This window comes from Neophocaena asiaeorientalis, unplaced genomic scaffold (assembly GCF_003031525.2).
Source record: "Neophocaena asiaeorientalis asiaeorientalis breed wild unplaced genomic scaffold, Neophocaena_asiaeorientalis_V1.1 scaffold79, whole genome shotgun sequence".
Taxonomy (NCBI): domain Eukaryota; kingdom Metazoa; phylum Chordata; class Mammalia; order Artiodactyla; family Phocoenidae; genus Neophocaena; species Neophocaena asiaeorientalis.
This window is the reverse complement of record NW_020175402.1, coordinates 4745222-4759907: the sequence shown is the minus strand read 5'-3', so window position 1 is coordinate 4759907 and position 14686 is coordinate 4745222. Positions and strand designations below refer to the sequence as shown.

General features: G+C 49.6%; 1 protein-coding gene across 2 annotated transcripts in view; it reads right to left on the bottom strand.

Moving 5' to 3' along the window:
- Nucleotides 1-715: 715 nt before the first annotated feature.
- ARID1A (AT-rich interaction domain 1A) overlaps nucleotides 716-14686 on the bottom strand; it is a 70097-nt gene continuing 56126 nt past the window's right edge. Inside the window, exons 10-20 of one of the 2 annotated variants that reach the window (XM_024766812.1) lie at nucleotides 14539-14648; nucleotides 13145-13354; nucleotides 10260-10467; nucleotides 8644-8776; nucleotides 8294-8469; nucleotides 7829-7979; nucleotides 7596-7742; nucleotides 7415-7511; nucleotides 6054-6939; nucleotides 5558-5688; nucleotides 716-3828 (exon numbers count right to left, since the gene is read on the bottom strand). In XM_024766812.1, the coding sequence (XP_024622580.1) occupies nucleotides 2098-3828; nucleotides 5558-5688; nucleotides 6054-6939; nucleotides 7415-7511; nucleotides 7596-7742; nucleotides 7829-7979; nucleotides 8294-8469; nucleotides 8644-8776; nucleotides 10260-10467; nucleotides 13145-13354; nucleotides 14539-14648 (3980 nt within the window). In that variant the 3' untranslated portion in view covers nucleotides 716-2097. The remainder of the gene's footprint in view (nucleotides 3829-5557; nucleotides 5689-6053; nucleotides 6940-7414; nucleotides 7512-7595; nucleotides 7743-7828; nucleotides 7980-8293; nucleotides 8470-8643; nucleotides 8777-10259; nucleotides 10468-13144; nucleotides 13355-14538; nucleotides 14649-14686) is intronic. The other variant, XM_024766813.1, reaches the window with a different exon arrangement.

Genomic DNA, 14686 nt, shown 5'->3' with positions numbered 1-14686 from the left:
ATCCCACATGCCATGGAGCAACTCGGCCCACACGCCACAACTACTGGGCCTGCGCTCTAAAGCCCATGAGCCACAACTACTGAAGCCCGTGCGCCTACAGCCCATGCTTTGCAACAAGAGAAGCCACGGCGATGAGAAGCCCGTGCACCACGATGAATAGTGGCCCCTGCTCGCCGCAACTAGGGAAAGCCCACGCGCAGCAACAGACCCAACGCAGCCATAAATAAATAAATAAATAGACAGATAAATAGATTAAACATTTTTTTAAAAAGGCAGCTGAATGCTCTAATCTGGAATCAGGGAAGAGAGCTGGTCTGGAGAAATAAATGGTTAAGTTGGAGGCTGACTCCAGATAATGGTCTTTTAAAATATTTCTAAGAAAAACGGAGATCCTCCCTTTGCCAACTATTTCCAAAAGTTTTTTCCTAGAGTATCATCAATTTCTTTGGCTACTTAAACCCACTTTACTTCAAGAGGCTAACAAGCTTTTTATGCCTAGAACTTCTTCTGCAGGTAAAATCATCTCTAGAGCTTTCTTAAAAGTCAGACTTACACTGTGGAAGGTCAAGTGAATATGGTGCAGAAATGACAGGGTCCAGGATGCCACCATTTAGGGAGAGAGTATACCAAGGGGGACTCGCAAGGACAGGACCAGCTCCCCAACACCCCCAAAAGGGTCAAGATTTTAAACAGTTCAAAAATAAAAAGCTTCACAAACGTCTTACCAAGATTTAATGTACATTTATTCTTAACACGTGGAACATATAGTATAAAGATTTCATACTGAATAAATGATATTCATTAAGCCAAAAAAGGAAAAAAGGAGGAATTTACATCAAGTTTTAGCTACATTGTTTGAAATACAAATATGCAGATTTTATCACTGAAAAAATCTCAATTGTGTTTCTTCATCAGGAACTTCAACTGAACCTAGAACTTTTTCACACCTCGATTAGAAAGAAAACAAAACAAAACAAAAACCCAGAAAAAAATAAACTATAAGTTGATTGGCTGCTGAGACAGCAAGGACTTTTTACAGAGACCTGTACAGCATCGCACCAAGAGGGGCGATGTCTGGCAAGAGATTAAATAGCTGTGTCTCGCTTTGTGCAGGTCACCAACTTGTTAACTCGTCATACTATAAAGGGGTAGCTGGGAGGGGGTCCAAACTGTGGGGCTCCAAGGGTATGTGCAATGTACAACGTCATATATATACACACGTGGCAGCGCAGCCGCTGCAGCTAAAGGTTAAAACCAGTTCTAAGAGGTGATCTCAGGGTTATTCATACAATCAAGGAGGAGAGAAAGAGGTCAGGGTGTTGTAGGTTCACACATGATACTTTGGGGGAAAAGCCTTTTTTTTTTTTTTCTCCTCAACGTTTAACTAAAAACATTTTTAAAAACTACAGCTTGCTGCTGACCCAGCGTTTTCTCTTGTTTCCATGTGAGACATTATTATTACAGTATGTTTACAGTATCAGGTGTACAGTACAGTACATGAAAGGGTCTACACTCTACTGCACAGGCCTCTCCAGTGAACAGGGTTTGTCCACAACTGCGAACTTCTCGGTTCCTGGAAGATTGTGAATGTACAACCATAAACCATACACAGTTCAGCAGTCACCATTTTTGTCCTTCAGGGTTTTTTTTTTGTTTTCTTTTTCCTTTTTTTTTTTTCTTTTTTTTTTTTTTGTTTTTTTTAACCATTAAAAACATTATGAAATGTGGCATCCCCTTGATGCAAGGACTGGGAAAGCCATTTTTATTTTTATTTTTTTTTCCCCAAACTCACTGTAAACGACAGTAACTTTGGTTAAAATAAAAAAAGTCTTCTATGTAGGCAGAGCTTTGTCTTTTCAAATAGGGCTGGGTCCTGAGGGGAGTAAAGTGAGGACAGGGAATAGAAAGATCGGGAGGAAGAAGGGGCGAGAAGGAAGAGAAAAGAGAAATAGGAGAGACTTTTTTTCCAAGGGAGAAGCTGGACAGCACAGGGTAAACTGGATTCTGAGGTGGTTTTGCATAAATAAAGGGCAACAGTCAGTTTCTAAGTTCTCCACACACGCACACGCACACAGGGAGGGAGGTGTCCCACGGCTGTCATGACTGGCCAATCAAAAACAGTACATCGCAAATGACTTGTGAAACCAATGAGTTCATCAACGGTGATACCGAGATGTCCAACAGCCGTGACTCATACAGCGTGAACTCCGAGTGGTTCTCGTCCACCTTGGCCAGGGCCAGCAGCGCACGGGCAGCCCGTCGCATCATGTCCACACTAGTTGGCTCAAAGGGCGGGTTCTGCATGTGGAGCAGGCTGGCCTGGCTCTGCTGGAACTGTGTGGCAGCAAGGCTATCCTCCAGGAAGCCCAGGAGGTTGCCGATGCTGCCTTTCTGCACTGCAATGGCACGGGCCGCCAGGCTGTCACCCTGCGCCAGGTTGGCTAGCAGTACCACAGCCATCTCCCGGCACACCGGGTTCTCTGGGTCACTGAGGAAGCGCACCATGGTGCTGTACAACTTCTCCAGGCGGCTGAAGGGGGGTGTGGCCAGGATCAGGTCCACATTGTTGTCCTGGATGCTGAGTTTGCTGAGGGTTTCCAAGACCAGTCTCTGTGGGGAGAGGACGGCGTTGGGGCCCAGGGTGGAGAAGGGGTCCTGGGCTTCAGCTGAAGGGCAGACTGCCCAGTGTAGGAGTCCATCCAGGACAGGCAGGCAAATGCTCTCGGGGTATGGGGAGAGGTCCAACTGCCCCGAAATGTTGGCGAGCGTGACCAAGGTGTTTTCCCGAAGCATCTCCAAGCAGTCCCACCACCACTCCACTTTGTTGCAGCTCACCCCTTGGTCCTGCTCCTCCTCCTTCTCGTAAGTCAGTGGCGCCTGCTTCCGTTCCGGGTGCTTGTGGTGCAGAAGGATCAGCTTGCCCAGGATCAGCGGCAGCCCCGGGTGCTTGGACATCTCAAAGTCGTTGCCTGGCACAAATGACAGACTTCGGATGGTATTGGAGACACAGACGCAGCGTTTGGCAAGGGAATCCTGCCAGTCCAGAAGGGTACACAGTGGGGTCTCATCTTTACTGTGGGGTTCATCCTCTAGGATCTTGATGTTCCGATGGCTCTGTGCTGGGCTGATGCCAAATGGAAACTTGCTGCTTTCCTTGGTGGCCTCTACACTCTTAGCTCCCTCCTCGGTCAGTGTGCTAGACCGGGTGGACAACATGTCATCCATAGTGGCTGTGATCCGTTTTTCTGGAGGGCCATCAGTCGGGGGGCCCTCCTGCTCTGTTGTCCCTGGTGTACCCTCTACTGCTGTGACATACTTCCGAGTGACTGGTGGGCAGGGTACATGAGGCCGGGAAGGCAGCAGCTCTGTTTTGCTCTCAAAGTGGGTCTGGATATGCTCAGTGGTGTCCCCCCCACCAATCCGCCAGTGCAGCAAGCCACTGTCGAACTCCTGCACGCGCCCAAGCTTATCTGAGCAGTCCACCACGAACGGGTCATTCTTTTGCACGATCTTTACTGGAAGCCTGTCAAACTTACTAATCAGTTTCTCCTCACTATTCTCTGAGGCGGCTTTGTCCTTGCCCGCAAAGGCCATCTCCTCATCATTTTCAATTACGTCCTCCTCTTCTTCCTCCTCTAGTTTGGGACCTAGAAGGTCTTCCTCCTCCACCCCCTCCATAGGAGCTGGACTAGACGCTTTGCTGAATCTCCCAGGGTCCAGTAGTGTTCTCTGTCCTGGGTCACCCACCTCATACTCCTTTAAAATGCCAAAGATCTCAATCAGGCAACGTCGGAAATATTCCACAAGGAGCTCTAGCAACCCTGGGAGCTAGAAGAGAAAGAACAGGAAGTAAATTCAGGGAGAAGAGTGGGCTAAGAAGAGAATCCTTGACTTGAGAGGCCTGCCAAGGTCTTCTATCTAATCTCCCCTCTTCCCTTCTAGGTCAGATGTCTGTATCACTGGGAGAGTCAGAGTTCTCCTTTCCCAAAGGCTCTCCACAAAGCAAGTCATTTGAACTCTCCTCTGCTTAGCACAAAATTCTTCCTTCTGCCCAAACAATCTTCACACAAGCCTGCTTCAGCAGATGGACCACTGACCAGCAACCCTGCACCTCACCTACCAGTGCCACCCACCTCTCAGCCTCACCTTTCTCAACCAATTTCTGCTTCTCTTCACCAGGCCCAGTTTCCTACCCGTTGGTCACTGCCATTGTCCCTCTTAGGACACTCTCTACATCCCACTGCCAAGTGGAGCCCAAGGCTAGGAATGGTGGGATAACACCTTCCAACACAATGCAGGGTGGACAGATGTTCATTTGCTCTCTTCCCCAAGCTCCCCAACTTTTCCAGGAGGCTGGACCTCTGTGCATCATGTAACATAATGAGTGGGATGAGGCTTATATTCTCTAAACACTGTTCCAAGCTGGTGCTAGACAGACCCAAATTTCAGCTTAGATTCTGTACAGGCCATTTACTACTCCCAGCAGAAAACATTAATCTCCAGTCAGATTAATCTCTGGCTGAAGAATACAGCAGAAAGGAAAAAATAGGACTTTATACTTAAAAAAAGACCCAGGTCCGAATTCTGGCTTTTCCAGGAACTCTCTGAGCTGTAGCTTTCCTATCTTTCCACCGAAAATGATGCACATTCCTAAACTTTACCGGGTTGTTCTAACGTCTAAATGGAATATGTCAAGTGCCTGGCTTATGGAAATTGCTCAATCAATATTTGTTCCTTTTCTTTCTCATGGGAAGCAGGCTTTGGATTCAGAAAGACTGCTAACAGCTGTGTGAACCTGGGCAAAGATAAGACTCTGAGCCTATTTACTCATCTCTAAGAGGCCACATCTGCCTCAGAAGGCTGCAGTGAGGATGACACAAAAGAAAATATGAAGTACCTAGCACAAAGTGAGGGCACAGTAAATGGGAACTATTAGTAACGACGCCCCCCTAGTCCGCTCCTTAGCAGAGGGGCTGGCAGGTGCTGAGGACGATCAAAAGCAAGAGCCGGACAGCGCAGCAGGAACTCTGCCCAGCTGAGAGAACGCCAGGTGCGTGTCTATGGAGAAAAGGTCTGGAAAACCACCTCTACATTAACTGCCCCCCCCCAGCCCCGCCCAGCAGCATGTACTTCTTTACCCTTCCCAGTCTACACCTTAGGAAAAATGGGATCAAGAAAGACCTCTTCTATTCGGAGTCGATGAAGAAAGAAAGGGAAAATAAAGAAACTGCTCTACTCACTGACAGACAACAGGTTCTTCTTGGTAGTCTAAAAAATATGGTGTCCTCACTGACATCAACAGAATCTGCATTTCTTACCAATACCAACAAGTTTCTCCCTTTGAAGTCAATCCTGATTGACTAAATTACACAATTATTGTTCTCAGTATTCTAGGCCCACGGCTGGTGGCAAAGTACTGGCACAGGAGGTATCAGACAGCAAGTGAGAGAAAGGAGACCATGTTGGCCAGGGATGGCTTAATTCCCTGGTCACTTAGCATCATCTCCTTCAAGAAGATCCCAGGCCCTCCCAATCTTCCCCGGGCACCTGTACTCACCTGACTGAGGTTGAAAGTCATGATGCTGTTGTCATCATACAGCAGGATGTTAATGGTGTCTAATGCCCACGTGCTCTCTGCCAGCAGCCCAGACTTGAGGGACATCATTACCCGCCATGCCTCCGGGGTTCCTGAAATAAACCTCCACGTCGTCCATCCACCAAGCCCAGGTTGGCAGGAGGCACCCCCCACCCCAGAGCTGGCTCATCAGTCAGGCTACTCTGAAGAGAACACATGGTGAGAGGCAGTTCCAATCTGGGAGATGACACACACCTGCCCCTCATGGCGTCTAGGCTCTCTTAGGACACCACTGTGTGGCAGTTCCTTTAGTGAAGCCTGACATCAGCTGATTTCTTCCTTACCCAAAGTTCTCTGGCTCTACTTTAGTCAACACTGGACCAGACTTTAATTCATCCAGAACATCAGGATGAAGAGAGCACAATGAACAAGATGTGAAGAGGCAGATTAAGCAACCCAATCAAGGAGGTCTCCTTACCGATGTCTTTCATCGTGAGCCGCCTCCTCTGCTTCAACACAGGCTGTGTGGCTTCGACAGAGCCAGGTGGGAAGGTGATGTCCCGCCGAATCATAGGGGGCTGCACAGGGGCAGCTGCTATGTGTGAGGCAGGTACCGGGGGACCCGCCTTCTGCATCTTCATCCCGGAGTGCAGGAATGGAGACTTGCTAGGAGAGGTGCGGTTCTCCATTGGCCGGGGCAGGGGAGCAGGGCTGGATACCTGAGGAATGTGATTCTGCATGCTCGGTGGGGGCTGGTAGTTGGATGGAGGGGGCCTTGTCATGGGGGGCACGGGGGCAGAAGGACCATATGGGGGCTGGCGTGTGCCATGGGAAGGCCATGGGCCTTCATGGTTGGCTCTCTGATCCGTGTGCAGCATTTCATCTGTTCGGTTCACGCCATGATAGGCAGCACCTTGCGGGGCAGAGCCCGTGCTCTGCCTGTTGGCGTAACTGTAGGTCATGTCATTACGCCCCTGCCACATGGTGCCTTGCTGAGCAACCTCAGCCGATGCCTGTATGGGGCCGCCCATCATCTGCGGTGGCATGTTCTGTTGGGCACTGGAGCCAGGGGGTGCTGAGACACGGTCTCGGCCAAACTGGAATGGAAACTGGTTCTGGGGGCCGCCTGCCGGTCGGCGCTCAGTAGCAGCAGTGGCAGGATAGGCATTGCCATACTGGTTGTACACATCTTGCTGAGGGGAAGGCTGAGCAGCTTGTTGCTGGCTGGCAGGCTGGGGCTGGGCTGGGGGCAACTGCTGCTGCTGGGGCTGCCCCTGCCCCGTGCTGTATGGCACACTGTACATCTCCCCTTCGTGCCTCTTGGCAGGAGGGCCGTACGTGCCATCCATCGGCCGCTTGTAATTCTAAGACGGGGACAAGCACAGGAAAGGTTAATACTCTGCACTCAGGGACACAGGACCCACAGCTGCCCAGATGCTACACCAGACACCTGCTGGGCTTACTTCTGCCCCTCTAGAAGAGAGGACACAGACTCCAAGGGAACAAAGGAATCACCTTTATGAGTTATCTTTTGAACTTGTTTCTGAAAGCAAGAATCATTCTCTATTCCCTCTGGCTCTCCCTTGCTCTAAGTAGAAAAATGTGGAAAAGTTCAAAACTCAAAATAAGGCCTGTTTCTAACCCTTTTGGAGAACTAGAGACGGGACTAGACTCCAAACAGGGAAGAGACTGAGGGCCTGGCTCTTCAGACAGAAGCGGCCGTCGGGGTGGGAGAAGAACACCGAAGAATCTAAAGTGGGCTTCGCAGACCACACAACTTAGCCTTCTAACTGGCTCTCGGGGGAACCTGTGTGTCAGCTCACCCGCTACCCTCCTCACCTGCTGCTGCTGCTGATACATCGTGGTCTGCTGGCTGGGGAAGGGGCTGCTGGAAGGGGTGCCTTGAGCGGAGAACTGATTGCCATAGGAATCATGTCTGCAGGAAGGAGAGAAACAGAGGATCAGGGTGGGAAGTGGGGAAGCCTGAGCCACAGTGGCACTGAGGCCAGGCTTCACCTACCGTTTCTGCTGCGGCTGCGGCTGCGGCTGCGGCTGTGCGGGGTAACGGCTAGGAGAATACATCCCCGAGTCTGGGTTGGAAGGCATGAGATTCGGCTGTGGGGCTGCAGTGCCCATGTTTCCCTCGGGTCCTATTCCGGGCTCCGTCCTAAACAAAATTGGAGAAGCAGGTTGAGTCCATGATAGCTGTGGGGTGCTGGTGTGGGACAGGGGTGGGAGGTGGGGCGTGCTTACCTCACTCTGTCATAAGGACCTCCATAGGGATAGTGCTGTCGCGGTCCCATCGCCACATTTCCCAGCCCAGGGCCGGCAGCTCGACTGTAGGGGTCCCCCATCCCGCCGTTAGGGCCCTGACCTGAGGACATGAAGGGATCACTCCCCGGAGCTAAGAGCAAAAGGGAAGACGATGAGCAAACTGGTTCGTCAGTGGGCCTAGCAGCCTATACCTTGCCTGCCCCAAAGACCCAGGCCCTCTTCAGAGCTCAGGTTTGTTCCAACTACCAGGTCTTTAACAGAGATCTAAAACGGCCCCAACCAACAAAGAAGACACACTTATAAAGGGATGACAAGGTGAGGCCAGGGAGAGGGAGACAAGAAGGGAGGATGGCTCGACAAGAAACCTTAAATCACTCTCAAGTCTACCCCCCGCCCCCGCAATTCCCCGTCCTCAAGGAGGTAAGGCAAACAGCAGTTGGTCACCTTTCCTCATGCTGCCATAAGGATCCTTATTTGGCTCGTAGGACATGCGCCCCATCATGTCAGAGGTATTCATACTGGGCTGGTACCCAGGGTTTGGAGTCATGGAATTCCGCTTTTGGAATGTGGGGTCACTTCCGTCAGGAAAGGCGTCCTGGATCCCGACCGAATTGCTCCTGCTCCAGAGTGAGGAAAGCCAATTAGACCCCAAATAAAGGAATTCCTCCAATAATGCAAGGCACACGGGAGTCACTGGCTTGACAGGCAGAGCAGGGACCGCCCTGGGCTGCACAGGAGCTCGTGCACATCTGTCCAGGATCCCCCAAACCACCTGTCCCTGCTCCAGGCCTTACCTCATGCCTGGCAAGGGGGGGATCTGGCTGTGTGGTGTGGATGCTGGAGTTGGTGGCTTCAGGTCTCCCCCTTCTGCCATGGAACTGCTGGTTGACTGAGGTGTCTGTGGCCCCTGCATTGACCCTGATCCCGCTGTGGACAGAGATGCAGGGTGAGCAGGAAAGTGTTTAACTCTCACAGCAACACACAAATGCCCTAGGATCTCTTTGAAGCAGATCATTATAAGGCTAGAACTAGGGTTCTTTAAGACCTAAATAACCCTTCTCAAGAGAGGATCTGCAAGGCCAGTAATAAAGAAGGAAATCCGAGAGCGCTATCGCTTTTTGCTGCTGTTCACATTTGGAGACCAGGAGTGGTGTGGTGATGCCATCAACATGCTGTTGATTCCCTGAGTCTGTCAGCTTCCCTGACTACTTTTCTTTACTTCCCCCAAGGACCCTACCTAACCTATTACACATTGTTATGCTGGTACACAAGCTCCCAGTAAGAGGCCCTGGAATGCTAGATGGGGAGGTTCCATCTTGCCCCAAACCTGCAGAACACTGCAGCAGCCTAGGAACTCCTATTCTCAAGCATCTAACCCAGTGGCACTGTGCAGTTTCAAATGTTCCCTTAAGCTGGTGAGCACAGAACTACCCACAGTTAACGTTTCCATTAGCTGCCATTCCCAGCAGCAGACACCCCACCGATTAGGCCTCCCCAGCCGATGAGTCATCTCAGGCACTCACTATACCCTCAGAGGTCAACACCAGGGCGCATGTGGTTACACCCACCTTCTAGGAGCCCTGGCCTTCTTCCCTCCCTATGCTTGTCCAGGCCCCATCCTCCTCTCAGAAAGCAGGGTGGGCAGAGGCACTCCCAGCAGAGAGCTCCATTCATGTTCCCTCCCCACCCCCTCCTCCCCATTCATTACCATCTCAGCTCCCTGGGGAATTCAGGGCTCTAGTCTGAGCTGCATTCTAAGGCGCTGACATCAGTGAGCCAAAGCTCCCAGATGGCCCTGCCTCACTGCTATTTGTCAGATTTCCCGACTCCTTTGGTGTCCCTCCCACTCACTAGTTTACAAACATTTGGCAAGACGCCAGGTGCACAATGAAAATTAAAACTTAAGGGCTGCTGCAAACTATCTCCCAAGGGAGTCGCCACTGCCCGCTCTTTAGTCTGCCAACCTGTTAAGCTCTGCGGTAGGACAAGGCAAAGCACACATCCCTGGTGGCAGGCACTGGTGAATAAGGAACCTGGACCCTGAATGCTACCCCTTTTGTTGTTTTCATTTTTTAAAAACATCTTTATTGGAGTATAATTGCTTTACAATGTTGTGTTAGTTGCTGCTGTATAACAAAGTGAATCAGCTATACATATACATATATCCCCATATCTCTTCCTTCCCACCCTCCCTCTCCCACCCCTCTAGGTGGTCACAAAGCGCCGAGCTGATCTCCCTGTGCAATGTGGCTGCTTCCCACTAGCTATCTATTTTACATTTGGTAGTGTATATATGTCCGTGCCACTCTCTCACTTCGTCCCAGCTTACCCTTCCCACTCCCCGTGTCAAGTCCATTGAATGCTACCCTTGAAGGGTGAGCCTTGGTGAGGCTGCTCACCCAATCCTTACCAGGAGAGGGAGGCTGGATCTTGGGCTGGGACTTCTTGGAATCAGCAGCTGCAAAGATGTCTGGGGGAGGGTCTTCTCCCCGTTCGATCTTGCACTCAAAGGCATAGAGACATTGGATGTACTGCTTTTTCAAGGAGCTGGCAGCACTGCTTGAGGTGCCGACATTGAGGTTGGTCGCAAGTTCCCGCCATTTTTTGTTCTTGTTGACCTGTACAACCAACCAGGAGAGTTGGGGGTACATCTTCCATCTGGTCTTCCTGCCCACATACCCCAAACCTCATCAGGCTACCAGGTACTCATCTTGTGATATCACAGTTCTGTTAACCACAAAAGTTAACCTTGCTTGGTGGAGAGTCCACAATAAACATTAAATCCATGGCTTCCCTCTACCCTCAGCAGGTTTTATCCACAGATCACTGCAACTGTCAGACAGTGCTTATTCAAAATAGGGCAAACCTTACACCACTATTAGAGAGAATGGAATTCAGAAGGTATGGGCTTTGCTTTACACAAGTGTACTGCTGAGAAATGATGTGCAAATCACCATCAGATCCAAATCATATTTTAAATGAACTGATAAAAACTAACATTTTATAAAATGGAGACGTGTGGCAATATCAACGACCACGCTACTTGACTTTTACTTTGTCAAACTGGGGGTTTTCATATCTGATTTTTTTTCTCAGTGTGGGGCTCCTTCCAAATTTGATACTCTGCGTCACTGCTCCCTGCATCTCAAGGACATGTAACTACAAGCCCCTTTCCCTCAGCAGTCACTGTCTTGATTGTCTGGGAGATGCTTCAGACCCTATGACTCCTTTGCCCCTTCCCAGCGGCCGGCCTACAGTTCTGCCTCCTCTCAGCTTCAGCACACACTGATCAAGACCAGTCCCCCAGTCCCTACACTTGGTCTGTCTGCTTTAGCCAGGCAGGTCTCCTCCTTCACGTATTCCTTTTTTTGGCCGCTCTGCGCAGCATGCGGGATCTTAGTTCCCCAACCAGGGAAGGATCCCATGCCCCCTGCAGTGGAAGCGTGGAGTCTGAACCACTGGACCGCCAGGGAAGTCCCCTTCATGTATTCTTATGTTTATTCATCCACCATGTGATAAGCCTGTCTCTCAAGGCTAGAAACACTGGCTTTCCAGTCCCAATCCACAGGGAGTTCAATATGTTTTGATACCTGCTGGTCTGGTACCTGTGACACCAGAGAAGAGTGATAAGGAAGCAAAGAAAGGAACAACCTAGATGAACACTTCCTAGAGCAGGCAATATCTGAGCAGAGTCTTGAAGGTTGGAGGTGGCACTGGTAGGGTATACTCCAGACTCTTTCCCATCAGCATGCCAGCTGGGCCAGTCAACTGCCTCCCTCCTCCCCCGCCCTCTACCTAAACCCTACTAATCCTTCAGAAAAGCTCAGGTCTCATCTTTTGCCTTCTTGGAGCCTTCACAGACTAACTCGTAACAGCACTCTTTCTCCTCTGAACTCTGTCTTTAGAGTTCAATCACATCACTGCATCTAAAAGGTTGGCAACCTTTTGCAAACTGGAAGACAGACCCAGGCTTTGGGATTCCCTCTATACCTCATTTTAGATCCAGTGAACCCAGAAGCCCACACAATCAACAGTGTGCCAAACCTAACCCAATGCCCCCTTTCCCTTCAGGTAGAAGAGCCCTGACTACGAGAGCTCAATACCAGGGAGAACGGCAGGAATGAACCCAGGGTCACCTCAGAAGCCTGCTGTGGCTCGGCTTCCCACGCTCGTTATGTGGTGGTGTGCACGTGTCTTGTTTTATTTTGTTTTCCTTTTGTGGGGGAGGGGAACAAAGCCTGAGGGAGAAGGAATTCATAACTGACTGCTGGTTGGCTTCATTCCAATCATTTTCTTTTCTGCTGGTGACAGCTGTTTTCTCTTCTGATTTAGAAGGTTTGGAATACACCCCTCCCCACGACGCCTCCCCCTGAGCTCAGCCACACACTCAGATCCAATAGCAGGCTCCTGGTATGATGACTACAGAACATACATAGGAGGAAAGTTTGCAAGGCACAGTGGGCTGGTCTGCCAGCGTTGCCTCACCTGTTTGACTCCTGGGCTGAGTGTAAAACAAAGATACAAGTTATTAGGGCAGGCGCAAGGCTCAGGGTGGTGCTCAGTTCAGAGGTTTCCAGTGGAGATTAACCCAATCACTTAAGTCTCCCATACAGAGCGACTAAACACAATTTCCCACCTACTTCTTCCTTCATGAACGATTTCTATTTAATAGCTCCTGAAATCCCATCTCCATTGGGAAGCTTCCTAGAATGAAAGGATCAGCAACCACTCTGGCTTCCCTTGTACCATACTGTAGACCAATTTATGTGACAGAAATCTTGCTGAAAGCTCTGTTTGATTATCCCCAGCTTTCGACAGTCTTAACAGGATACACACTGTCCCTACATTACAAATAAGAAAAACGAGGGCTCAGAGTAGTTATATACCTCAATTAAGGTCACATATATCGTAAGTGGCTATGAAAGAATTCAAAACCAGACCCATCTCTTTTTTTTTTTTTCCAGACCCATCCCTGAACCTTGCCCTTGTCTACTACTCCAAACTGCCTGCCATGGAATCAGAATGCCCACAGACTTGCCCGATTTTTGCAACCCAGGGGGACTCTGGACACATGGTAAGTTAATGCTAATACTTTAGACTACCCACGGAGTTCTCAGCCTCCTCCCTTTGCCTTATCTTCTGGAAGGCCCGAGCTCCCTGGTCTATCAGTATGTGACTCAGAGAGCAGCAGGAGAGGGTGATGTGCCTGTGGGATGCATGGCACCAGTGATGCCACTGAGTACCTAGAGAGAGGCTTGTTGAAACCACAGGGGAAGCCAAGTGCCAGGCACTCACCTGAGTCAATCCACCAATTTCCTTCACAGACACATAGAGGCGGTACAGGTCCAGAGGTTTCCTACCCACAGCAGGCAGATTTGTCATGCCCATGGCCTTCTCCTCCGTGAAGGCCAGATAACGGTCCACCCACATCTTCCTCTCAGGCTCACCACCCAGCTCATACAACTTGGTGATCTTCTCATTGGTTGTAGTAGAAGAACTGGATTTCTGAAAGGGGCAGGTCAAGATTCTTAGGAACTGGTCAGATTCAAAGCCTATGCTAGGGGTCTTAGAAATCCCTTGATTAGAGCAGTGGTAAAGCTTCTCATTCTGGGGTGGTCACTAACATCTGCACTGCCTTCACAAAAACCAAAAGGGAGATAGACGTTCCTATAAAGAAAGAAAGCTAACACTGCCTATGTGTTATGTATTGAGTGCTGTGCTAAAGGCCTTTACACATTAGGTATTATAAATTATCCTTCTCTTAAAAGATAAGGTAGCAGGCACAAGGAGGCCATGCCTGAGATCTCATAGCTTTTAAGTAGCAGGACTGAGAGTCAAACCCTTGTCCACCTGACATCCATGTCACTACTCCCATACTACTACCCAGGAGCCTGGACACACTCTTACAGACTGTTTCAGAGAACTCAAGAAACACAAAACATGACCTTGAGACAACTGACTAAAATGAAAGCCAACTCTTCCTCCTCTCAAGAAAGGAAGGGTCCTGCTTGAATGGCTTTGGATATCCTATCCAAGACATGAGGATGATGACTAAAAGGGTCTGGAAGCCAGAGGTGAACGTCCACAAGAGGTGGCAGTTATGATTTTGATTTCCCCTACTTTATAAGATAGGGAAAATGAGGTATGACAAAGGGCCGAAATAATTTAAATGACTTAAATACTGAGCAGGTCCCCAAAATGCCACACAGCCCAACCAACAGCACACTCAGGACCAATCTAAGAGAGGCCAAGGACCCAAAACCCCACCTGCCTCGTCTCCCACTTTATAGAACGTAGGACACCAACCATTCCTGCTGTTCTGAGTAAGGTCCAGGAAGAGAAGAACTAGTCCCCCATGGCATACACCATCTATCAATGCATAAGGACAGGGGTCACAGTTTCAGAGAGAGCAGTGCAGAGAATTCTACTCTGCAGGTCTGGCATTTCCTCCATATCAGACAGCTGTGAGAACATGTTATTTACGTTAGGACCCCTTAGGCTAACTCAAACCCAATTCAGTGAACTATTATCCTGGGACCCTTCATGGTAAGAAGAGGCGACAGCACCCTTTTCCAAGATTATCTAGTTGGTGTCATAAAAGGCTGGAATCTGATCCCCTCTCTTCTTTTTCCTTCCTATCACTGAAAGGATGGGACAGAAAGTTGAGGGGTCAAGATATAAATCATTACCTTGGATTTAGATTCCGTCTTGGGTGTCCCATCTGCCTTGTTGTTCATTTTGGTGGCTGGAGTTAACTTGACATCCCCAAGACCCATCATCTCTGGGCTGGCTGCCATCCCTATAAAAGAGAAAAAAGTCCAATAGGTTTGTGACATG